This window comes from Zonotrichia leucophrys, chromosome 4A, assembly GCF_028769735.1.
Source record: "Zonotrichia leucophrys gambelii isolate GWCS_2022_RI chromosome 4A, RI_Zleu_2.0, whole genome shotgun sequence".
In the NCBI taxonomy this organism is placed as follows: domain Eukaryota; kingdom Metazoa; phylum Chordata; class Aves; order Passeriformes; family Passerellidae; genus Zonotrichia; species Zonotrichia leucophrys.
The window spans coordinates 11,974,941-11,996,986 of record NC_088174.1 but is presented as its reverse complement, the minus strand read 5'-3'; the positions used below and the strand labels follow the sequence as shown (position 1 = coordinate 11,996,986).

General features: G+C 45.8%; 1 protein-coding gene and 1 long non-coding RNA gene across 3 annotated transcripts in view; both read left to right on the top strand.

Moving 5' to 3' along the window:
* Positions 1-339: 339 nt before the first annotated feature.
* Positions 340-4,643, top strand: LOC135447743 (protein FAM162B-like). Of its 2 annotated transcripts, none has more exons than XM_064712822.1 (4): positions 340-587; positions 2,412-2,517; positions 3,746-3,854; positions 4,507-4,643. In XM_064712822.1, the coding sequence occupies exons 1-4, from the start codon at positions 467-469 to the stop codon at positions 4,612-4,614; spliced, it is 444 nt and encodes a 147-aa protein (XP_064568892.1). In that variant the 5' UTR covers positions 340-466; the 3' UTR covers positions 4,615-4,643. The 2 variants fall into 2 exon arrangements, with proteins under 2 accessions (XP_064568892.1, XP_064568893.1); XM_064712823.1 differs by having other exon boundaries at positions 356-587; positions 3,746-3,782; positions 4,507-4,636.
* A 2,261-nt stretch (positions 4,644-6,904) lies between these two features.
* Positions 6,905-22,046, top strand: part of LOC135447752 (uncharacterized) — a 47,403-nt gene continuing 32,261 nt past the window's right edge. Inside the window, exon 1 of the long non-coding RNA XR_010440291.1 lies at positions 6,905-7,001. This is a non-coding gene — a long non-coding RNA (uncharacterized LOC135447752). The remainder of the gene's footprint in view (positions 7,002-22,046) is intronic.

Below are 22,046 nucleotides of genomic sequence, written 5' to 3'. Positions count from 1 at the left end.
CATAAAATCTGTTTAAAGCAACTGATTTGCAAGATTATTTTGGAGCTGAGAACAATTAAGAACTCTAACAGCTTAGCCAGCTGTGATAATTAGCACTCTCTAAGCCTGTCTTTGGGGAAATACAGCACACTGTCTTATTTTAGTTCTTCCATAGTGGGACTGAGAAAACAATGTAAATAACCAGTGTTCTCCTGAGCAGCTCCTTGGGATGGGGAGCCTGGGGCAGAGTCAGGGCTGGGTGTGAGCTGCCCCAGCCGTGATTTGTGCCCGCCCAGCTCCCAGGGTGTGTCATTTTGGTAATCACAGCTGATAAATTCAACTCGTCATCATGATGTAAGCAAAGCCTGTTGTCAGTAGGGTGGAAGTGCGTGCTGCTCCCTTCTGAGAGGAAGGGCTGGTTTAACTTTACTAAGTCCCAGCAGCAGCCTGTGGACTCCTGGCCAGGCTGGTGGGGCTCCAGGGCAGGATGCTGGGGAGGCTGCTGGGGCACAGCCAGAGGGTGGCTGGGCTGGTGCTGTGCCCTGCCAGAGCCGCTGGCAGCAGAGCAAAGAACGCCCAGGACACGGCTTGGCAGACGGCTGATCCAGGTGGGTGGAAAGCCCTTGGTCACTGTTGGGTGCTGCAGCATGGAGGGAAAGGGTATTTGCAGGAAAGGGTGAGAAAATGAGCTCATTCTCAGGCATGGCTGAGGTACTGCAGGGCTCTGAGTCCTGGGGCAGGGAGCACACCCAGAGCTCTGACCAGCACAGTGCACAGGGGTAAAGCTTTTTCTATTATATAGCTGTTCTCCTATGGCAGCAAATACCAATTGATGCTTCATGCCAGGAAATCTGTCAATTAAAACAAATAAATGTTCCTTCTCTTACCCAGCTGCCAGGTCTCCAGAGGAAGATCAGTGCTTGTCCCTGGGCGTGCAGGGCTGGTGCAAGTGGAGGATTTGCTCCCCTCTGCTTCCTGCTCTGCTCCTTGCCAGGTTACAGCCACAGCTGTGTGTGCTTGTGCCAGGCACTGCCCTGGATTATGAGACAGAGAACAGGCATGGGCTGCTCCCACATGAACAAGCTTTCTGCTATGGACAGAATTTCACTTTGCACCATCCCTTTCTTGGCTGTGCCTTTGCAGAACCCCTCACCCTAGGAAAGCTGGGCTGCATGTGCTCCTGTGGGATGGCTGGGGGTCTCCAGCTTCCCTAACCTTCTGGGGCTTTGTCCTTGTCTTCCTTGGGATGGAGCATCTGCTTTGAGCAAGTGTACTACTTGCTGCAGATTTGATTCTGACGCTTGCTGATGTAGCTCTCCTGGTCTCACTGTACCTTGTGAGAGAAATAGGAGAAGAATGGAGACAGTTTACCTGGACCAAGATTTACAATTGGGATTTTTCAGCCACTTACAAGTCCTGGCATGCATGAGCAGCTCTGGGGCCAAGGCACTTACTATAGTTTCACCAGCTCAACACAGGCAGGAAGAAATTCTCTCCATGCCTGTTCTGCAGCAGCAGTGATTTCCTTTCAGCTAAGTACCAGCAATCCAGCAACAGGCAGGGAGTGAGGATGCTGAGGCTGGAGACATCTTCATGTCCATCTCATCCTGCCCATCCTGGTCACTAATGCCAGCTCCCAACCCAAGCCCCACGTTTGCACAGGGCATTGTAGTGTGGGTGCACCTACCTGGATGTAAGTACTGGGTGAGCAGTCTCAGCTGCCCTGCAAAGACCACTTGTACACTGCAAAAGCCAGGGTTTGAGCCAGCCATTGCTTACCGTGTTTTCAGGATCTCTCTGCCACTGTCCTTGTTGTTGGCTGTTATTGGGCTTGTTTCCATCAAGAGGAGCCAGAGTCCTTTTCTCACCGTGCTGTGGGTGACAGCATGCAAATGGCATCACCGTGGTAGCCTGATGGGGTGTAATGTATCATCATTAGAGCTCAGTAATGTGGTACCCAGCTTGCATGAGAACAACTGCCAGTCTCCCACCAGGCTGCATTTCAGCAGACATCATCTCTCCATCAGTGATTTCAGAAGAAGCTGTGGAGGAGTGAGCTGCTTGTGCTGCTGGCAGTTTGTTTAACTCACTGGTTGGGCCGTTTAAAAGCAAGATGCTCACAGGGTGAGATGTGGCTGCGGGCTCAGGGACTTCAGCCCCACATAATTTGCCCTCTTAATCGGGAAGTTTAGAAGAGATTTTTTACTTTAAAACCTACCAAAATTAAACGGAAGAAAGTCAAATTAAATAAGCTGCAAATGTAACAAAGGTTCTCACACCACCTGCTGAGTCTTTTTGATGTTAGAAAGCACATTTAGCTTCTACAGAATAGAAAAGTGTAATTTTAAATTTTCAATCCTTTTCCCTCTGTACCAACAACTCTTTTCCCTTCTTGAAGCTCAGCTCATTGCTTTGTAAAAAATCTCTTACAGGTAAAGAACCTTTCAGGAATGAAAGAAAGCCTACAAATTTTGATAAAAAGGTGCTGGTATGGTCGGGACGCTTTAAAAAGGAGGAGGACATTCCCAGGCACATTTCGTAAGTGGACATGTCAGAATGATTCTTTTGGCTGTGAACATACAGATTGAGACCCCAGCCTGCATTTCCCAGAGCTGTGCTCTTGTGGAGTTAGTGCCTCCCCCATGCTGGTGTCCAAAAATAGCTGTAAATAATTGTAACTCTTGTAACTTTTTGTCATTCCCTGTGAGGTAAACTGGATTTGCTTATTTTAGTTATCACAAATTTCAGACTAAGCTGAAGTATCTTTTGCAAGACAAGTGGCTTTAAAACTCAGAAGCCACCATAATAAGACATCATTCAATCTGAGTTTTTACATGCTTTTCTGAGTTTTATTGATCAGTGATTAATAATGCTGCATCAATTTTAATTAGAAGCTGAGGCTACATATGGCTTTGTTGACAGACCTGTGCAATGAGTTCCCCCTGTATGGGCTGTGGTTTCACCTCCTTGCTGAGATGTTTTGTTAAAGGATTATCACTCAATTTTGGAATCCTAATGCTTCTGACTTGTGACATCCTGGGGTCACCTCCAGCTGTCCTTCCCCTTGCAGGTGTGAGTAAATCCTGGATATAATTTCAGGGATGGCTCATTGCCATGCTGCAGTTCCTTGCAAACATGAATTGTTGGGTATATGCCAGGAGTTACTCGTGGAAGGTGGTGGAGATTTCCAGTGATGGATGGGGCTGTTCAGCTGCTTGGGAAGAAAACTCCTGGATGGTGCAGCTGTGTGCTCTGACCCAGCTGTGTGCCCTCACCAGCCTCCCACCACAGGCAGATGCTCATGGGGCTGGTGCCAACTGCCTGGCAGAGCTGTGCTGTGCTGGGCTTTCCATTCCCTGAGGGTGGCATTGCCTGGCCCTGGTGGCATGGCCCCAATGCCTCCTGGTGCTGCACAGCACCCCAGGGCCTGCCCTGCAGCACCCAAAGGTTGGCCCTTCGTTATTACAGTGGAAAGATTTTCCTGTCCCTGTCATTTTACAGGCTTTCACTCTCTCACACAATAAAAGAACACAGGAGAGCAAGAGTTTTTAATCCTGTTATTGCTGATGGCTTTTGACCTAAATCTTTTCCCCAAGCCTGATTTTTAGAGTCCTCCTTTAAGCAGCTGCAGAAAGAGAAGGCTGAACCCCATTATTGCACATTGACAGGAAGTAGCTGCAAGACTTGAGCATTCATTACCCCTCTCCCCCTGATCCCATTTCACACAGGCTGCTGCAGAATGGAAAATCTGCTCTGTCCTCCACAGGTCTGAGGTCCTGGACACTGCAAGGAGCATTGCCAGGGTAAAGGTTTGCTACATCATGATTGCACTGACTGTGCTGGGCTGTGTCACCATGATCATCTCAGGCAAAGAAGTGAGTATTGTTTCTGGGGGAACTGGTTCACTTAATGCATGGTCTGTCTGTGTTCTTTGGAAATAAGCACCTGGGTGACAGATAGGTTTGAGAATAGGTACACATGAGCAATGTATGCCTAGCTCTGTATCACCCCTTCTCCAGAGGAGACACTGGCATTGGAAAGCACAATCTGCTGATTAATGTGCTGCTCCTGACCCACTCTGCCATGAACCTGGACAGTGCAATGCTCTCTATGATGGTGTCTCAACAGGAGGCTGGGCCAAAGGCAATGGAATAGCTCAGACAGTGTCACTGGAACCTGGTTCTGCCTGACATCTGCCAGCCACGAGGCTCCTGTGCTCCTGCCTGCCCAGCCTGGATGCCACCATGGGCACCAAGAGCTGTGACTCTTCTCCCTGTCCCACACCACTGCTGGGTCTCCAATTAGACTTGCAAGTCCCGGTGCACCTGTAATCAATTTACAGTGTAATTCTCCTGCTAATCAGAGCTGCAAATGCTGAAAATGTGGTATAACAAGGAAACAGATTAACTTCTATCACTGGAAAATATCAAAATGGACAGTGAGGTGTCAAAGGAAGTGGTGCAGATGTGGGGAAATTTAGTGGTGGCAATTGTGTGCAGGCAATGATTTCCACCAAATTGTTTCCAGGCTGCCAAGAAGGATCAGACTCTGCTGAGGGTGAATGCAGAGAAGAAGGCCAAATGGAGGGCTGAAGTGGAGAAAGGTCAGGAGGCAGCTGTCGGGAAGTCACAATGATTTGGAACAGATTTATTTTAACATAAGAAGATAAGTGATTTCCACATGTGGCATATGGACCTGTCTTCGTTTAACTCTTAAGAGCTTTTTCACTGAAATTCTCAGAGCAAAGACTTCACTGCTTAAAAACTGCTCCATGCAAACTGGGAACCTCCTATGGAAATAAACTGCTTTTTGTGGCTTCTGGTCTTTGGCACCAGGCCCAGCTCATATACAAAGATCTCTTTTAAACTGCAAAGTGTGGAAAGGACAAATGCAGGACTCCCCAGCTCAGGATCAGCTTTTCATGGTGCTGCTGGTGCTCAGGTCTCCTCCAATGCAATCATTGCTCCCAGTGATTGTCATGAAAGTTGTCTAGCTCTTGCTTAGCAGTGATTTTAGTCCAGAGTAATTGTTAATACACGGTTTGCTAAAACTGAATTCTTTTTAATCATCATAGTTCATTAACTCATAATAAAACAGCTGTCCAATTACATCTAAAACAAACACATCTCTTCACAGCTTCATTTAGAGTGTCACCAAACTCTCTGGGATTATGCTTAACAGATGGGAGAAGTCCTAATGAGATATTGAAAATTACATTTTCACAAAGTGACTTAACTTCAAGACAGGCCCCAGTTCATGCCTGTGGGTGCTGATGCTCTGATCCCCCAGGTGTCACCTGTAACCCCTCAGGACCTGTAAGGCTGCTGGTGGAGCTGGATGTGCTGCACGGAGTCCCCAGGGACACAGCATGGCAAACCCAGCCAGTCTGACCCAGCTGCTGTTGCCATGCTCAGCAATGTCCTGAGCATCACACTGGGGCTGGCCTTCCCAAGGTTGCTACTTGGAGCAGCCACACTTGCACTCCAGGGGAGTTTGGAAGCTCCTCCTTAGGTCTCTGTGGTTGATTGTGTCAGAAATCAAATCCATTTATTGCTGAAGCGTCACTGCACAAACAGGCTGCTGGCAAAGCTGGGCTGAGGCATTGGCAGGTGGGCAGCAGTTGTTGGGCTCTGGGACTCCATCTCCTGTGCCTGTGGCTTTTGGGCAGTTTTTTCCCTCTGGTGCTTCTCAGGAGCACTTCTGCCCATGCTGCACACCGGTTTAGGGTGAGGGGATGTTACCTCTGTCACATCTCCAGGCTTGCAGGCCTTGTTTCTGACTCACCGCCCCATGCAGTACAGTTCACCAAAAGTGATGTCTGCTCCCTGTAGTATTCCTCACAAAGCACATCTCAGGGAAGTGAAATAACGGTCTAGGACAAGTAGAGAGTGAGTAAGTCTCTGCTGAGAAGGCACTTTTGCTTCACAGGTAATATGGGCTCTTTCATTTTATATGACCTGGTTTTCTTGGTTAGTGCAATAAACTGCAAGAATTACCTCAAAGTTAGTGCTCATTTGGGGATAAACTTAAAGAGCTTGCTCAGTCTCTTAGTTTTTATTTTTTTTTTTAAATTCTTAAATTACTTTAATATGCCCTTTTTCAGAAGGTGTATGTAACAATTAAAGGAACCATTTTGATGCTTGTAAACAAATGCACATCCATGTTCTGAGCTTCCCTGACTTAAGCAGGAAAGGACATGACCATAGCAATATCGAAAGAACAAGAAAATTAATTGTGACTTGTTCCAGTCTCTGCTCTGCACTCTCCTCTGCCTAGGAGAGAAACCTGCTTCAGTTGTGAGCTATTATCAGATCCTCTTAAACAGCCATGCTCTCTGCCTACAGTGCATAAAGCTGCCACATTACACACAGTCATTAAGAAAAAATCAATTCTTCCTCCCTGAGCCACTGGTAAAGCATCTGAGTGACCAGGTGACCCAGGTGCTTCTGGGCTCTTATAAAGAGCTATGACTATTATGTAGGGAAAGATCCTTTACCAGTGCCTACATGATCATTCATTTTGATGTCATATTACTCTCCAAAGAAACCAATTGGACTGACCTGTGGCTTGCACTGGGTAGGTGGTGGGTGGCTGCTGGTGTAGCACAGCCTCAGCTGGAGTCTCCCCTGTGTGAGCTGGACATGTCCCTCTCCAACACTGGGACTTATCACTGCTTGTTAAAACCTGTTTCCATCTGTGTCTGCAAAGTCCTTTGACTCTCCTCTTGAAAAGCCTCTAATTAACACAGAGTCCTGAATGTATAATTGGCTGATCCTCAGCACCTTATAGCTGTGAGTTTCTTTATTTCCCCTCCCATCTGAATTGCTTCAGTGTCACACCTGACCCTCCAGGCATTTAAAAAGGGGATGGGAGGTGTTATTGGCTAGGAGCTATTCTTTCCTTTTCAATAAGGTGCCCTGTGTTTGCCAGCTTGGCCCTGAGGAGAGGGGCTGGCTCCTTTCTGAGGCAGGGGATAGAGCTGAGGATGTGCTGGTTTGCTGTGCTGCTTTGAGAGACCAAGGGTGAGTCCTCTGTGCTGGGGGGAAAGGGTTCCTCTTCCTTGCAGGATTTTTTTTTTCTGTTTTAATGAATTCTTGTATGGCAGTGGTTAACAATGCGCTGTTGGTTGGTGCCACAGAGATTTGCATTACAGTAACAATGACTGGGGAAGCTCTGCTGTAGTAGCTGGGGTTATCTAATTCTGCTTCCATTAAAACCAGTGCTACAGTTCCTCCTGGGATTAAAGTTATCATCCATGACTTTTTGAAGTTTCTATGATTTCCAGAGACAGCTTCCCCAGGGAGTCAGGCTGCTGCAGGGCAGAGCTGGGTGCACTGAGCTTTCTTCCTCCAATGTGGTGAGATCCTCATGGCCACCATGATTTCAGAGCTGGCTTAAACACAACTCTCCTGCTTGGATTTGGCATGGAGTCATTCCAGTCCAGCAGGAAAGCAAGGCCAGTGTTCAATAATTGGAATTAATTAATGAATCATTCATTAACGCATTGAGATAACATTAAAGCAATTTTCCATGGTTAAGTAGCTTGATGATTTCCAGTGCTGTGTGATGTATTGCAAAACCTCTGTGACAGTCATATCATGAGTAAGTAGCTCCTGAAGGGCACTGAAAGGACCTGAGCATTTAATTTCTCTGCTCTGTAAGGGATCCAGACACAACTTCCAGCACTGCATTAGTCAATCTGGCTCCACACCTTCTCTGTGCAGGCAAGAGCTTTTCTACATGGAAACCTAAACCTCACACTTGACTCTTCCTCTGCAGCAGTGTTCCTCAGTGAAGGACCCAAACCTTGAGCTAAGTCTGGAGCAGGGCTTCCTAGAGAAAAGTTGGGCTCATTCACAGCTTAGGTATGTTCTGCATGAGCAGAGTTATTGGAAACTTCACCAGAACGTGGAGGGATTTTCATGCTGGTCTGTAATCCACATTCCACAGATGATGTATGGCCCTGTGACTTTTTCTAAATGAAATGGGAACCAAAATAGCCGAGTGAATTACAATTGTTCCTAATGGTTCATTTTTCTCTGTATGCAGAATGTGTGAATGCAAGCACAGCTCACACAGTGCTCTATGAATTGCACCCCCTTGCACTCAACTTCTCATCCCCCACAAGCAATTTTATCAGTCTAAACATTGTCCTGCAACAAATTTCTACCAGCAGGGCTATAATCTGTATCAAGGACATCCACTAAGGTTGTAAAGACATCATTAAAGCAATGGTGCTGCAGGGAGAACAGAACAATCTCCAGAATGATCCCAAGTTGTTTTAAGAGGCAGAAGAAAACCGTGAAAGGCGGGCACTTAAATATCCCAATATTTCAGGACTCTGAGCCCCAGGAGAAGGCAATTTTACTTGACAAACAAGCATTAATACAAAGCTAAAATACAGCTATTGTATGTTGTTCTTTCCCGCTCATTTGTGTTTTTCTTCTCCTGGGAGCCCTTGTGCAGGTGGCACAGGGGATGCTGTGGGCTGGGGACTGCTGGGCACCCACTGCTGTGGTGTGAGCACATGCAGATCCAGTGGGATGCACAGTGATACCCTGCAAAAATGGGCAAAGCATCCTATGTATTAACTCCCACAGTGCTGGGATTTTTCCTTTTGTTTCTTTCTCTCAAGGAATTTTCTCCTATTTGTTGCTGAGACAATAATGACTGGTACTTAAGAGCGACAAAAGATGTAGCCAAGGAGAAGGGGGAGAAGTGCAGCTGGCTGAGGGGCATTCTCTTGGGAAGGGCAGAGCTACCATGAGATGGAAAGGATAACTAATAACAATGCTCAGCAGCTTCCAACATGCACCACAAAGGCAGTCAGTGCCATACCATCCCTTTTCAAGGTGGGGAAATTGCACCCTTGAGAGCAGCACTGCTCTGAGAGGGCATCAGGGCAAGTGTGCACTGGCACAGGCATCAGCCCTTTATGTGCTCTAAAAAGAGCTGAGGACTTAGGATAATGAGGTTTAAGGGCTGTGGTTTGGGATGCTGGGAAGGGGTTCCCCATCATCCCAGACACCTGGAGATGCTGCTGAACTCTGCCTAAGAGCCTGCTGCAATGGCCAGCCCCTGTAGGGATCCCCTGGGAGTGCACTAGAAAGGGTATCACTAATGAGTGGTGATACTGTAGAAAGTGGCTGTGTGCAGAAATACTCACAAACCTGGAAGTGAGGTAGAGAAAACATTCCAAATGTGGCATAGAAGAGGGATGGCTTTGCCCTCTCTTCATTTGACTCCCTCTTCCCTGTTAGGAATGTTTTCATCAAGAAGGAAATGTGTTTTGAGTTGCTTTTACACATCAGCCAGGGAGCTGAGATCTGAGGCAGCCTCCCTTATGCATTCACCAATCTTCTCACTGAGGCTGGGTTGGGGTCTGGATACTCTCCCACAGCAGCTGGTGCAGGCTCAGTGCTTCCCTGCTAATGTGCTCCCTCGCTGCTCAGAATGCAGGAACACTTCTATAAACAGCAATAAAGCCATGTACTTAACCAATAAACCAGGCCTAGGAGCTCTGACACCCAGACATCAGAGCTGAGATAATGACTCTCCTGGAGCCTAACCTCTGCGTAGGCTGAGCTATTATGATTTCTCACTCCACAGCTATTATCCTCCATTATCCTGCCTCCATCCCACTGCTCTCTGTAGTGTGTGCTGTGTCATACACAGCTCCCAGGCTGTGACTGCTGTCCCTGAGTCCCCAGCACTGATCCCCTGCACATTATGGGGCTGGGGTAGTATTGATGCTTGCCAGCTTGTGGTGTTTGCTGAGTGCTGCTGCAGGTTTCAGTGAGCACAGGATGGCTGTGTTGGCAGCCAGGCAAACCCAGATCTGTGGAGTTTTCAGGGTCCCCCGTGGCAGGAAGGAAATGATGAATCTGACTCCATGCTCTTAGAAGGCTATTCTATTCTATTCTATTCTATTCTATTCTATTCTATTCTATTCTATTCTATTCTATTCTATTCTATTCTATTCTATTCTATTCTATTCTATTCTATTCTATTCTATTCTATTCTACTAAAACTATACTCAAGAATAGAGAAAGGATACTTACAGAAGGCTTAATGAAATACCAGTTAAAAACTGGTGACTCACGCCAGAGCCCTGACACAGCTGGACTGTGATTGTTTATCCAACAGGTGGTTGTTTGATTGGTTTCATGTGAATTGTTTTAACTTAATGACCAATCTCCAGACCACATTCCAAAGTAGCAAAACACAGGAGAAGCAAATGAGATAATATTGTTTTCCTTTTTCTCTGAGGCTTCTCAGCTTCCCAGGAGAAGAATCCTGGGCAAGGGGATTCTTCCAGAAATTATGACAGTGCCACAGATCCCTCACTGTATGTGCTGTTTGTCACACACATTGTGTGTCCTGACTAACAACATCCTTACACATTTTACCTATGTACTGCATGCTGGCTGGGAAGGTGTGCTGCTGACAGGGAAACCTGTCTGCCTGATGTAAAATGGTGTGTTTAGATCAGCTGTGTGCTGCTTGTCTGGTTCCATAAACCCAGGAGCAGTTTCACAGTGCTGGTCTTACAGAAACATTGGCTTTGTTCTGGAGAGGTGAAGGAGCAGCTGACAGCTTGTGGTCTGAGACAGGGGAGCTGGAAGCACAGGTTCATGTAAACTCCTCTGCTAAGAAGTACAAACCTCTGCAGTTTTGAGCTGTGATGTGTTTGATGTTTGCTATGAAGTGTTTGATGTTTCATTTTAGACCAAGTGCCATAACAAAGGGGAGGACTGTGTGGTATATGGGATGTGCAAAAGGCTGAGGTACTCAATGACTTTCTGCCTCATGAGCAAGTGCTCAGCCACACTGCACAAGGCACAGAAGGCAAATGAGGGACTGGGAGAAGGAAGAATTACCCACTGCAGATCAGGTTCAAGAACATCTGAGGAAAACTAAAGGTGCACAAGTCCACGGGACACGAGGAGATGCATGCATCCTGAGGGAGTGGCAGACAGAATTGGGTAATTTCAGAAGTCATGGCAGTCCCCACTGTAGCAGCCAGCTGTTCCTGGCCTCTGGTTTGGGGTACTGCTCTGCCTTGCCATAAAGCCAGAATCAGGTTCCAGTTTTGTGTCTGGCCCATTGCTCTGACACATCTCAGTCCACCTGTGTTTCTCAGACAGGTGACATCCCTGGAGAACACCAGCCCTTATTTCAGATGGGATTTTCTGGTGGGCCTGGCTGGGGTGGCCAGCTCAGGGCGAGCTCAGTTCTCTAGTGCACTTGATTTATGCATTTGTCCCCCACATGTCTTGTGAAAAGGGAATGGGGCTCCCAGCTACACCTTAAAATGCAAAACCACATCTTGACATCTATGGAAAATTAAGTTTCATGCAATAACCACTTTAGAGACTCTGATTTTAAGTGACTGGAGACTAGTTTTTAACCTAGGAGGAATCTAGAGGTACATTTACATAACAATTGATCTAAAAGCTCTCTACCACCCCAAAGAGACCAAAGAAACCTGTTTCTTCTCCGTTTTGTGTTTTAAGTGCTTCTAACAATGCAGCAATTCAGTGTTTCAGTACAATTTGCATGTTCCACAATAGTCTGCTCCAGAGAAAACTCCTTCATAGCATTTCTGTATGTCTGAAGTCCTGCTCAGAGGCTTGAGTGCATTTTAGTAAAAACTTTCTCCTTTGGCTTTCTATATTCAGCTGTTTGTTTAAGTAATTTCAGAATATACTGTTTAATTTTTTTCCTTCTTGTGGCAGGAAAAAAAGCCATTAAGCCCAGATTCAACTTCATGTGCATGAGCAAAATAGCTTTTATTAATGCCTTCAGCTGTGATGAGTGAGAGCTCCAAGCTGTCAGCTCTAACTCTAGGGAGAGTCCCAATGCTGTGCTCAGACTTTATATTAAAGATGAGAAACTGCACGTCAACATATCAGTGAAAAGCCCATGAAAATGAGAATACACAATACACAATTTATTAATATTATGGTCCAGTAAAAAGGTGAAAGCTGTCAAATAGGGAGGAGCAAGTGGGGCCTGAATTTCTATCCTGTCAGGTTTTACAGTCCCCGTTTGACCATATTTTTTCCATCTTTCACCTTTCTAAGTAGGAAGCTCAGGATTCAGCCGAATGGATGTTTATTTACCTTTGGGCACCAGCAGATATTGCTTCTTCCTTGTCAGTACTGGGTATTCACTGTGCAGCAGGGCAGAGGCTGAGTCTGGCCCAGGTTTGATTGGGAAGACAGCACGCTCACACCTTGCAGAAGCTGCTGTATCCTCTGCCACAAACCCAGCATTTCTTTATTTCAAAAGTGCCTCTGTGGTTGCCATGGTTTCAGGAAGCACAGGTCTCACTTTGCTGTCATGGGGCTGATTTGTCTCCAGGCCAGCGTTGTCACCTGGGCCACCTCAGCTGCAGGGAGCTGGCCCAAGGCTCAGACACCACAGGCTCCCTTGGATATTGGGATTTTTCCAAGATCACACCCACCCCGTGTGTGCCACACGTGGGTACAGACCAGGTCAGCCTTCAGAGAAATGGGATAATTTGATTTAAGGAAGCCTTGCTGTGCCAACATTCTGCCCACAGGTTTCTGCAGGATGTGTAAGACCTACCCTCAGAGCTCAAAGATTTTTCCCACTGCTGTGGGTTTTGTGTTATAATCTCTTTTTTTTTCCAGCCTGTTTAGCAAGGGGGCTGACAGTCAATACCTCTTGTCTGAAATGGAGGAGTTTGACATTGGTTCATTTTACACCTGCAGGTGAAATTTTATAGCTGTTAGAGACAGATCATCTGTTACACACCCAAGGAGCAGGCAGGTATTGTTAGAAATGCTCTCACCTATCCATGAGGATGGTGAGAGGCAGCAGTGCACCCAGGTGGGTTTCAGGGGAGGCTGCCAGTAGGAAATGCCCTCAGAACCACTCCTGCCTCTGCTGATGGCCAGCACTGTGCTGATTAATCACTTTTAAAGTTCAGCGAATCCATAATCTTGTTGGGAAGTGTTGAGAAAGCAAATTTGCTCTGAACAGAAGGCAGTCTCTGAGGGCAGGACTTGTTCCCATTCCAAATAGGTGTTTGCTGGTGCAAAACTGAGTTTGTGTAGGATCCACCAAGCACCTCCATTTTTCCTTCCCTCGGTCTTTTCAGTTTCTCACTGCTCTTCCTGTTCAGTGAGAGTTTTGGAAATGAGGGATGGTTTCTTCCTCCTCTTCTCAGTAGTAACATGCATGAGGTGAAGACAGAAGAAGACCTGAGGAGGACAGGAGGGCTCTGCACCTCCTCACCTGCCTGCCCTGCCTAATCCCCACTGGCCATGGCACCAGTTTCACAAGGGATCACCTGCCCTTCAACTGGAGCAATGTTTGAGTGCAGGAGTGACACAAACCAGAACTCTAGTGATGAAGAACAGATAGAACTGGGAAGAATTTGCCACTTTCTTCTATGAGTAAATGGCAACATTCTAGACCCAGTATCATTAAACTGTTCAGAAAAAGAGGTAATTTCCTCCTTTGAGTACTGGAGACACCACAATTGCTCTATAGCATTAGCAACTCCATCACCACCAGAGTGAGTCTAAGAGGACGAAATAGGGAGGCAGGAAAAAAATCCACCTCTATTTTTCTTGCCTTACCAAATTAAATGACCTGCACCGGGGAGTTTCTAACACTTCTAAATGGTTGAGTGAAGCTCCAATTTATTTCCTGTCAGATTCTCATATGCGCCAGTGTGATGAGGGCTGCCCTACAGGTGCTGAGCAGCCTCTCCTTGCTCAGTCTGTGTCCCTGGTGCCCTCACATGCAGCTCCCACCTGCTCAGGCAGTGGGTGCAGTCCTTGTTTTGTTTTGTTGCTGTGCTTTTTAAGTGACTGCTGTGTTTGCAGAGGAAAATTCAGGTAGGAATAGAGGTGGTGGCTTTCATGGTGTCAGGGTGAGGCTCCTTGCATCTTGCATTGTAGCTCTGGCCAGAGGAAAGGCAGCCAGAATGCAGCTTTATTACTGACAAAAGCAATTTCTGAAGCACTTGGTGATGTTAATGGCTTTCAGTTGATGCGAGCAGGTGAGGCTGAGCCAGGAAGAACAGCCCAAAATGTGAGGTTTGGGAAAGCAGAATAATGCCAAGCTCTGGAGGGCAGCTGAGGTGCTGCAAACCAGCCCAAATGTGATGCTGAGGAACCTCACTGGCTGGTGGGAGAGGTGGTACAGGCAACAAGAGATAATGGGTGTGAAGAGGGATCCACCTCCACGATATCCCAGCACACAGACCTGTAGCTGCTCCTTGGCCAGCTCAGGTGGGCCATGGGGTGGCTGTCCCAGGGTCTGGCAGGTGGCCCTTGCCATCTACCATCCCATGCTCCACATGGATTGTGGGTGTTTGAAAAGCTCCATGGTGTGACTGAATAACCCCAGCCGTCCTGGATCTCCCATCCCAAAGCTGGATAAAGCTTGTAGAAAGGATAGTTCTGTATAGACCCTGCTCCTGCAGCTCCCAGCCTCCACACAAGGTTTCTGTACCTCATGGCAGGAGCAAGAGAATGAGCCTGGAAGTCTGCATAAGGTTTTCAGATGTGTCTGAGCCCTATATTGTGAAATTTGGCCAATATAGGACTCTTCAAAGGGCTGAAGAGAACATATTGGTAAAACAGCATCCCTCTCCTGCACTGCACTGCTCAGAGGGGAGCAGCACTCTATGGCATGCATAAAATTAGTGACACTGTGTTTTTGTTTCCTCCTTTGATTAGCAAAGCTTGTTGCAAGTGGTGTGTTTAAACAGATATTATGCAGGATGGTGATAACCAGTTTTAAGTCATTATACAAGCAGTTTAATTTGATGTTGCTCCATAAATAATCTAAGTCTATTTGCATGCATATTTTGTTGACAGGAAGATAAAAACCATAATTCCTACAAACAACATAATAATGTTTTATCAGTGGCAAAAATAGAGGAAAAAATCTGCCTTTCAAAAATGCAGCGGTTCAATCACTAAAAAATAGATCTTCATCACATCCAGTCGTATTAAAAAAAAAAAAAAAAAGGTACAGCTCCATCCCTAACCTCCATGGAAGCAGAGAAAAGACTAAACTATGTAAGTTGGGGACAGTATCTTTTGTTTCCTGGCTGATGTTCTCTGGATCTGATCACTGCATTGTTAATAGAGGGTGCTATGTCCCAGTGCATCACTTAGATACACAAAGTAAATTTTATGGGGTTTGACTATTCTCTGTAAGACTATCACAGGCTTAAAAAGAAGAAAAGGAAGTTTCATAGTTCAGTCAAGGAACTTTTCAAAGATACTTCTCTGTGTTGTGAGTCCAAATGCAAATCTCCCAGCCCGCTGCTGTGGCTCACAAAGCTCGGGGTGGTGTTGCCCCAGCACAGCTCCCAGCTCTGGCCAAGATCTCCTGCCAGAGGGTGCCCTGCTAGCACAGGAGGTGGGCAGGGCTCACAGAAAGGGGAAATAAGAGCCTAGCTTTTATGGATGACAAATAAAATATTTCTGGGGGAGTTTTTCAGTACCTGATTTGAAACCTCTGTGTCATACAGCATCTACAAATTTTATCCATGTTTCTGCAGTTCTGTGAGCAAAGCTTGGCAGATGTAAACTTGGGCCAAATAGGGTGAAATTAGGCTCTGCTGGGAGTCCTATACCTGTTTAGAATTGACAAATGTGCAGATCTTTGATATTGCTGCCTTGTGCAAGTTGCACCCAGAGTCTGGACAGCAAAGTGTGGGTAAGTGCATTCATTCATTCCAGGTCAAACAAGAAAAGAAAAGTTCCTTTTCCTGAATTTTTTTCACAACTTTTCACACAACTGTCTGCTCCAGATATTCATCCCCCTAGCAACTACAGGAGCACCTGGGCATCTCCTCAAATCTCTCCCCATGCATAAAGATGAGGTTTTTTGGCTCATACAGTGTTTGCTGCCTTGCACTGAATTTTTCTCATCAAATCCCCCCACCAAAGTCTCTCAGTTGGTGCCAAGTGCAGGGTCCCCAGGACAGGACATCCTGGCCTGGAGGGGTGGCAGGAAACATTCATTACCCATGGCTTGTGTGGAGGTGTTCCCAAGCCTGGAACAAAACCTGGGGTGAGGTTTAGCTGTGCCCAGCTGGGCTCACCTCGTGCCACCTAATCTGGCCAACACTACACTGGTGAATTCTGTAGAAAAGAGCAAATTCATCCTGCAGATCCTTCTGCCAGAATTCAAGAGCCTCTTAAAGAAATGACAGTAAACCAGACTATCTTTTCTCATCAATGGTGAGGAAGAGATGCTATCAGCAATCTGGTCACTTCTTCTACCTTTTATTTACTAGGAGTTAACTTGTTTGGAAACAGGGAAGAGTGTAGCCTTTTTCATATTTTTGCTAACTCAGTTTCTTCTGAATGAAATGAAGTTTGCAGCTGGTGCTGACAGTTTGGAAGGAGGACTCTGCTTTTAGTGTTGGTCCATTAGGTCTGTTTGTTCACTATTTAATACTCTGTAGGACTTTGCTTTAATTTAACAAACAATTTCATCTGTCGGCAATAAATAAATAGGATACAATATTTCTTTTCCAGAGCCATATTTGCCAAGTCAGGGATGTATTATTATGTTGAGGCACAACACTGGTAGAGAAAGTAATTGTGTCTTTGGAGAACACACTTCATTCATTTTGCAGTGGGTGGTTCTTGATTATCAAAGTTGAGTTCCTTAATAAAAGATGCTTGTTGTTGGAATTAAGCTGTAGTTTAGCAAATAGTCATAGTGCAGAAGTTAATAATGCAACTGTTTTAGAGGCAGCACTTTCCAGATTTTATATCTCAGTTTTGAGGGGATGAGAGTGTGGGGTCTCTCATCAGCTCCTAAAAGATGAACATAAGAGTTATTGTTTTGACTTGGACAGAACTTCCATTTTGTGCTGTCTTGAACAGATGAAAATTTTCCCAGTCTTACACAACTTCAGCTTTTTGTTGTTTTTAAAATAAGAAATTTCAAAGAAGAATAGGTTCCTAATGAAGAACAAAAGGAACCAAGAATGAACAGCACAGAAGTTCAACCCACCTCCAGAGTTGCCTAAGCAAGGAAGTCAGCAGGGACATGAGGAGGTGAATTTGTAGCCTGCTTCTAGCTTTTGCAAGGAAAGGAACAATCTTGGAAATGTGAAATAGCTAAGAGTTAATCCAGCTGAAAGTTCATGTCCTGGTCAGTTTATTGCCAGTTTTCCATAAGAAAAAGACCAGGTGCCAGCCCATCCTGCTGGTACCTGGTGTGGGTAATGCTCAGGGGGAGGTGGCAGGTGGGGCTGGCTGGTGGCACTGTGGCTCCTGTGTGAGACTGCCTTCCATTCATTAAATCAGATTTTTCCAAAGAGCAGCCCATGCAGTTTAGGCAGCAGACCTGGATCAAGGGCATTCTCCCAGACAATGACACTGTCTCTGTGCTTTGCTGAACACATTTAGGTGTAGAACTATCAATAAAATGCTCTTGGATTCAGGATGGAGAACAGCAAGTAGCTCACTCTGGGTTTACCAGGCAGCATGGGATGAAAGACAACTAATAATTTAGCAGCAGAAAAAATGCCTTTAGTGCACATAAGGACTTAGGCTAAATTTGTCCTGAATCTGAAATTAAATATGAAAAGCAAACAGAAGAGAATAAAACCAGTTCTAGAATGGGGCTCCCACTCCCACAGGCACAAAGATGGAAAATGTGAAGAACTATCCATGGCTGCACCCACCCACTTGGAAATGTTTCAGTGACCCAGACAGCCCAGGAGGTGTCTGACTGACTCTGCCATTTTAGCAAATGGATAATTGATGGGTTATTTATAAATGACATTCTCATGGCTGGCTGGAGAGCCAGGGAAGTCTGTCGGAAGTAATGGCTGGAAGCACTAGAGGGCTCTGGTCCCTTTGCAGAGTGGCTGTGGCAGACTGAGCAGACCTGCCTGTGCCTCCTGGAGGAGCTGGGCAGACTCACCATCAGGGGTGGATTCTTGGGCCAGTTTTGCTGTCCTGGCAAGAAGAGGTTTGTTCACAGCCAGGGCAGAACCTGCGGAGCACAGAGCAGCCAGCTCCTGTGTGCTGCCCTCCCTGCCCTGTGGCATCCCCCAGCTGCCAAGGCTTTGCTCTGCTGCACTCTCACTTCCATCACCAGCACTTTTCACTTTCTTTCCTGCTTTTTCAGCTGCTTATAATTTGTCCTTTTTTTTCCATGGCGTTGCTTTGTTATTGCTATTTCTTTTCTCTGGTGCACAAAATTCCCTCTGATTGTTTGTGTTTGCCTTTCTATCTGGAGCATTATTGTGCTTGAAAGGACTGTTGTGAAATCCTGCAGATTTCATGAATTAAATGAAGCAGTGGGAAAACAAACAGATCCAGGAGTCTCAGAGCATTTGCCTGGCTTGCAGCATCACTTGGGCTTTTCATTCACTGTGTGCTGGACATGGAGAGAGTCAAGCTCCCCAGGAGAGCAAAGACAGCAAAGACCACCCCACCTTTCTTTTTGGGGAGCTCATGGGATAAAGTGGGGAAGGCTGCAGGGTATGGTTATCAAGGACTTGAGAAGCCTCCAAAACGTACAAAGGCAGAAATAAAAGGGAAGGGAATGGAAGTGAGGTGATGTGAAATAACACAAGCACGGTGTGAGAAGGATTTATCCCACCTTTGAAAATGGCAAAGAATGAAATGCAGGGGCATTGCCTCTGTACAGCACTCTTCACCTGAAAACATAGTCCAGAGAGGCTTTTATGTCCTTTACCCCATCCCAGGATTTTCTGATGATTCTAAATAGATGGTCCACATGGCAACTTCTTGAAAACCACAGATTATCAGTGCAAATCAAGTTGGCTCAAATTCTTCATGTCAGATGTGGATTTTTTTATCAGAAAGTAGAATTTCACATCAGAGAGAACCACAGCTTCAAATTTGGCATGCAGACAGGCAAGTAACTGCTTTGCTGAAGGACTGGATCCTGTGAAATAATATTAATCTGCTTTAATTTTCATGCAGCTGGGTTAAGCCTTGCCTCATTATGTTGCCATTAGGTGCATTAATATTTTTTGACAAAACTACATTAAAATTGTAGATTGATCTTGGTGTGCTGCAGAGACCATGCTGGCTTTCTAAAGTGCCTGGAAATACTTTGTGTTTTGATGTGAAAGAAGATGAAAGGAGTGAAAGTCTATTAGACAGATATCCTGTGTGGTACTATGACATTTGGTGTATCATGTCTTCAAAGCAGGATTTGACATGGAGCATGGTGTGGTGGAAAGAATCCCTAGTCAGAAAAACTCAGGACACAGTCACAATAAGAAAAATTATACATAAAATGAAAAGATGCAATTTCAAGTGACTAAAAATTTTTAGTGGAAGATCTTTTATTTGTGGAAAGCCCAAAACCTAGAAACAAAGAGTGTGGATATAATTAATTTCAGCAGCTGTTTGCTCTCCTGCAACCACACAGCTCACATTGAGACTGAAGATCTGTTTCTCTGCAATAACTGAATACCAGAATTGTTCTGCTGTAATGTTTTATGTTGGGATGCCCTTACTGCCTGGATTTTAGCAAACAGAACAGCACAGCAAGCTTTTCCTAGGAGAGAGCAGCCTGGGTGCCTGGAAATCAGGGGAAGTTCAGCCTTGCAGAAAGCTCAGTTCTGCCTTGTAGTTATGGAGGTAAAAAGTCATATGCAGGAAAGAATTTTTATTTCTAAATGTGTTGTTTTGAAGAGAGAGGACAGATTAGTTGTAAACTTTTTAAATTTAACTTTCAGTTAGAAAAAGATAAGCTTGAGATCAGCCTGATTGCCACCATGGGGGATTTGAGGCTCCTTGAATTCCTGACTCTGAGATGTTTTATTCCTGGCTCTGCTGTACAAACAGCAGTGACTGAACTGTAAGAGTACTTGTGAATGGGTTTTAGCTCTCTTGACTTAGCCAGGGGAAGCCAACAAGGACTCAGCCTGCATTTGAATTGCCATTTCATGGAGAGTGTGCAGCAGCACACAGGGGTTTCAGAGGAGATGAGGCTGGAATTCTGTCCAGGGCTGCTTCCTCACTGCCCTGTGCAGAGCAGCTCTCCCCTCTCATGCTGAGGACATGATTGTACCCTCTCTCCATCTCTGGAAGCACTTTGTGAGCTGTTTTTCAGGGATGTAACTAAATATGGATCCAGCCTCTCATTGTCATGCAGTGACTATAATGATGTCCCTTAAAGTGCAATTTCTCACTGCAAAACCTCCTTGTCTGGTGGGATCCTTGTTCTCTGTACCAGCTCAGAGCATCATTTCAGTTGTGATTGTGAACTGCAGTTCAGGTGTCTTCAACATATTATTTACAATATCACTGAGCACTCTGTTCAGTCTGGGGGGAAAAAACCAAAAAAGTCTGCTTCCTAACACAATCTTTGCTCTATTTCATCTTTTGAAAATTTACCTGACCAGCTGGGATCAAGGCTAGAATATTTCTAACCTCCCTTCCTCCTACCAAGCAAAATCAAAGCTGCTGATCTTCACAGGGCTGGCTGCTGATTGAAGTGCAATCACTCCTCATCATGCAACCTGCCGGCCATTCAATTCTGGGCTTCTGCAAGCCAAGACCCAAAGCTGACCACAGGGCAGGATGGAGCAGCCTCGTGGAGATGAGCACCAGGTGCCTTTGTCCCTCTGGCTCCAGCAGATTACTGGGAAAACACAAGCAGGAGCTGAGGGGCTGAGGGAAGAGTTGTGAGGAATTAATATGAGCCTCAGGTGTGAGGAGAAATGATGGCTTTGTTATTGCCAGGGGCTGGGGCTGAAATGGCAGGTGAGAAACAAGGGTGAAAAGAGAGGGATGGAACAGGAGCCTCTTCCCTCAGAGGGAGGTGGAGGGATCCAGCTCCTTGTAATGTTATTTGTTATTAATCACCAGTTAACAGAGGTCCTGCTGGGTTTGCTCTTACTGAAGCACCCCTGCTTTAGGTAGGAGAACCTTTTCTAGAGGCAGTAGCTGAACTCCCCAGCTCCAAAAGCAGATGTGGATGCCTGAAGGTCTTTGCCACCTTCTGGCATCCATGGGGATGATGAGGAGCAGCCTGTGCTTCTGTTCCCCTTCTCTCCAGCTCTGTGCCCTGAACTCCAGAGCCCTGAGATTCCAGAGGTGAGCAGGGCTGAGGCTGGGGAAGGCAGTGCTTGTCTGTGGCAATGCAGGGTGGGTGAGGTGGGTGGGTTTGGGTGGCAGTGGGGGCTGGCAGGGTCAAGGGGACGCGGCCCAGCTGGCACTGGAGGGCAGCCTCCCCCAGAGGAGAATTAGCTCCTATTAGAACTAAGCTTCAACTTAATTATTTCAGCTACACTGGGATAATTTCAATTAGCTCTTCACATCCGATGCTATCTCTCCTGTTCTGCTTAGGCAGCATTTGCCCTGAATATTTTTGCTCTTGTGCTGGAGTTTGCCATGACTAAAAGTCTCACCAGTTCTTGTATTTATACTCTGAGTCTCACTGTTTACCAGGTTGTTCAGGACATTGAAACAACTTATGGGAAGCAGTTTCCTTTTGATTAAATTGCATCTGTGGTGCAGAGGTTGGACTCATTTCTCTGCCTCTCTTCTCTCAACCAGCATCAACTCTCAGTTGGATATATCCTCTCAGATGATCAAACTTTCTCAGAGTCCTCCTGGTCCCTTTCCCCTTGGTGCTCCTTTATCACTCCATATCTGCAGTGTCACAAGTGTGACATGGAGAAAATGTGCAGGCAATGTCTCTTCATTTGGGGGAAAGAGTGCTTTGAAAATGAGGGAGATTTAGTAAAGAAAATTATTGTGAGCTTTGGTGAAACTGACCTGTTCTTCTGTGATAAGATAATTTTAAAACTTTACCCAAAAATATTAACTTGCATTCAGGGTTGTCTCATGGTGCAAGTGATGGGAGAAATATCCTTTGCTTGAGAAACTGGTAGTGGCAGAAGGGCCTTGTGGATGAATTCTCTGTTCAGGAATGGTGCTGCTGACTGCCCAAACCCTGGCTTGTGCAAAGGTTAAAAGAAAAAACAAAATCCCACTATATTTTGTTTCCCTTCTCTATACCATTTTTGAATCTAGGATAAGTGTATACCCCCCTTTGTCTCC

Coding starts and splice junctions, on each gene's coding strand:
- LOC135447743 (XM_064712822.1), top strand. CDS start 467: ATGCTGGGGAGGCTGCTGGGGCACAGCCAGAGGGTGGCTGGGCTGGTG. Junction 588..2,411: donor TTGGCAGACGGCTGATCCAG/GTGGGTGGAAAG, acceptor AATCTCTTACAG/GTAAAGAACCTTTCAGGAAT. Junction 3,855..4,506: donor TGATCATCTCAGGCAAAGAA/GTGAGTATTGTT, acceptor AATTGTTTCCAG/GCTGCCAAGAAGGATCAGAC.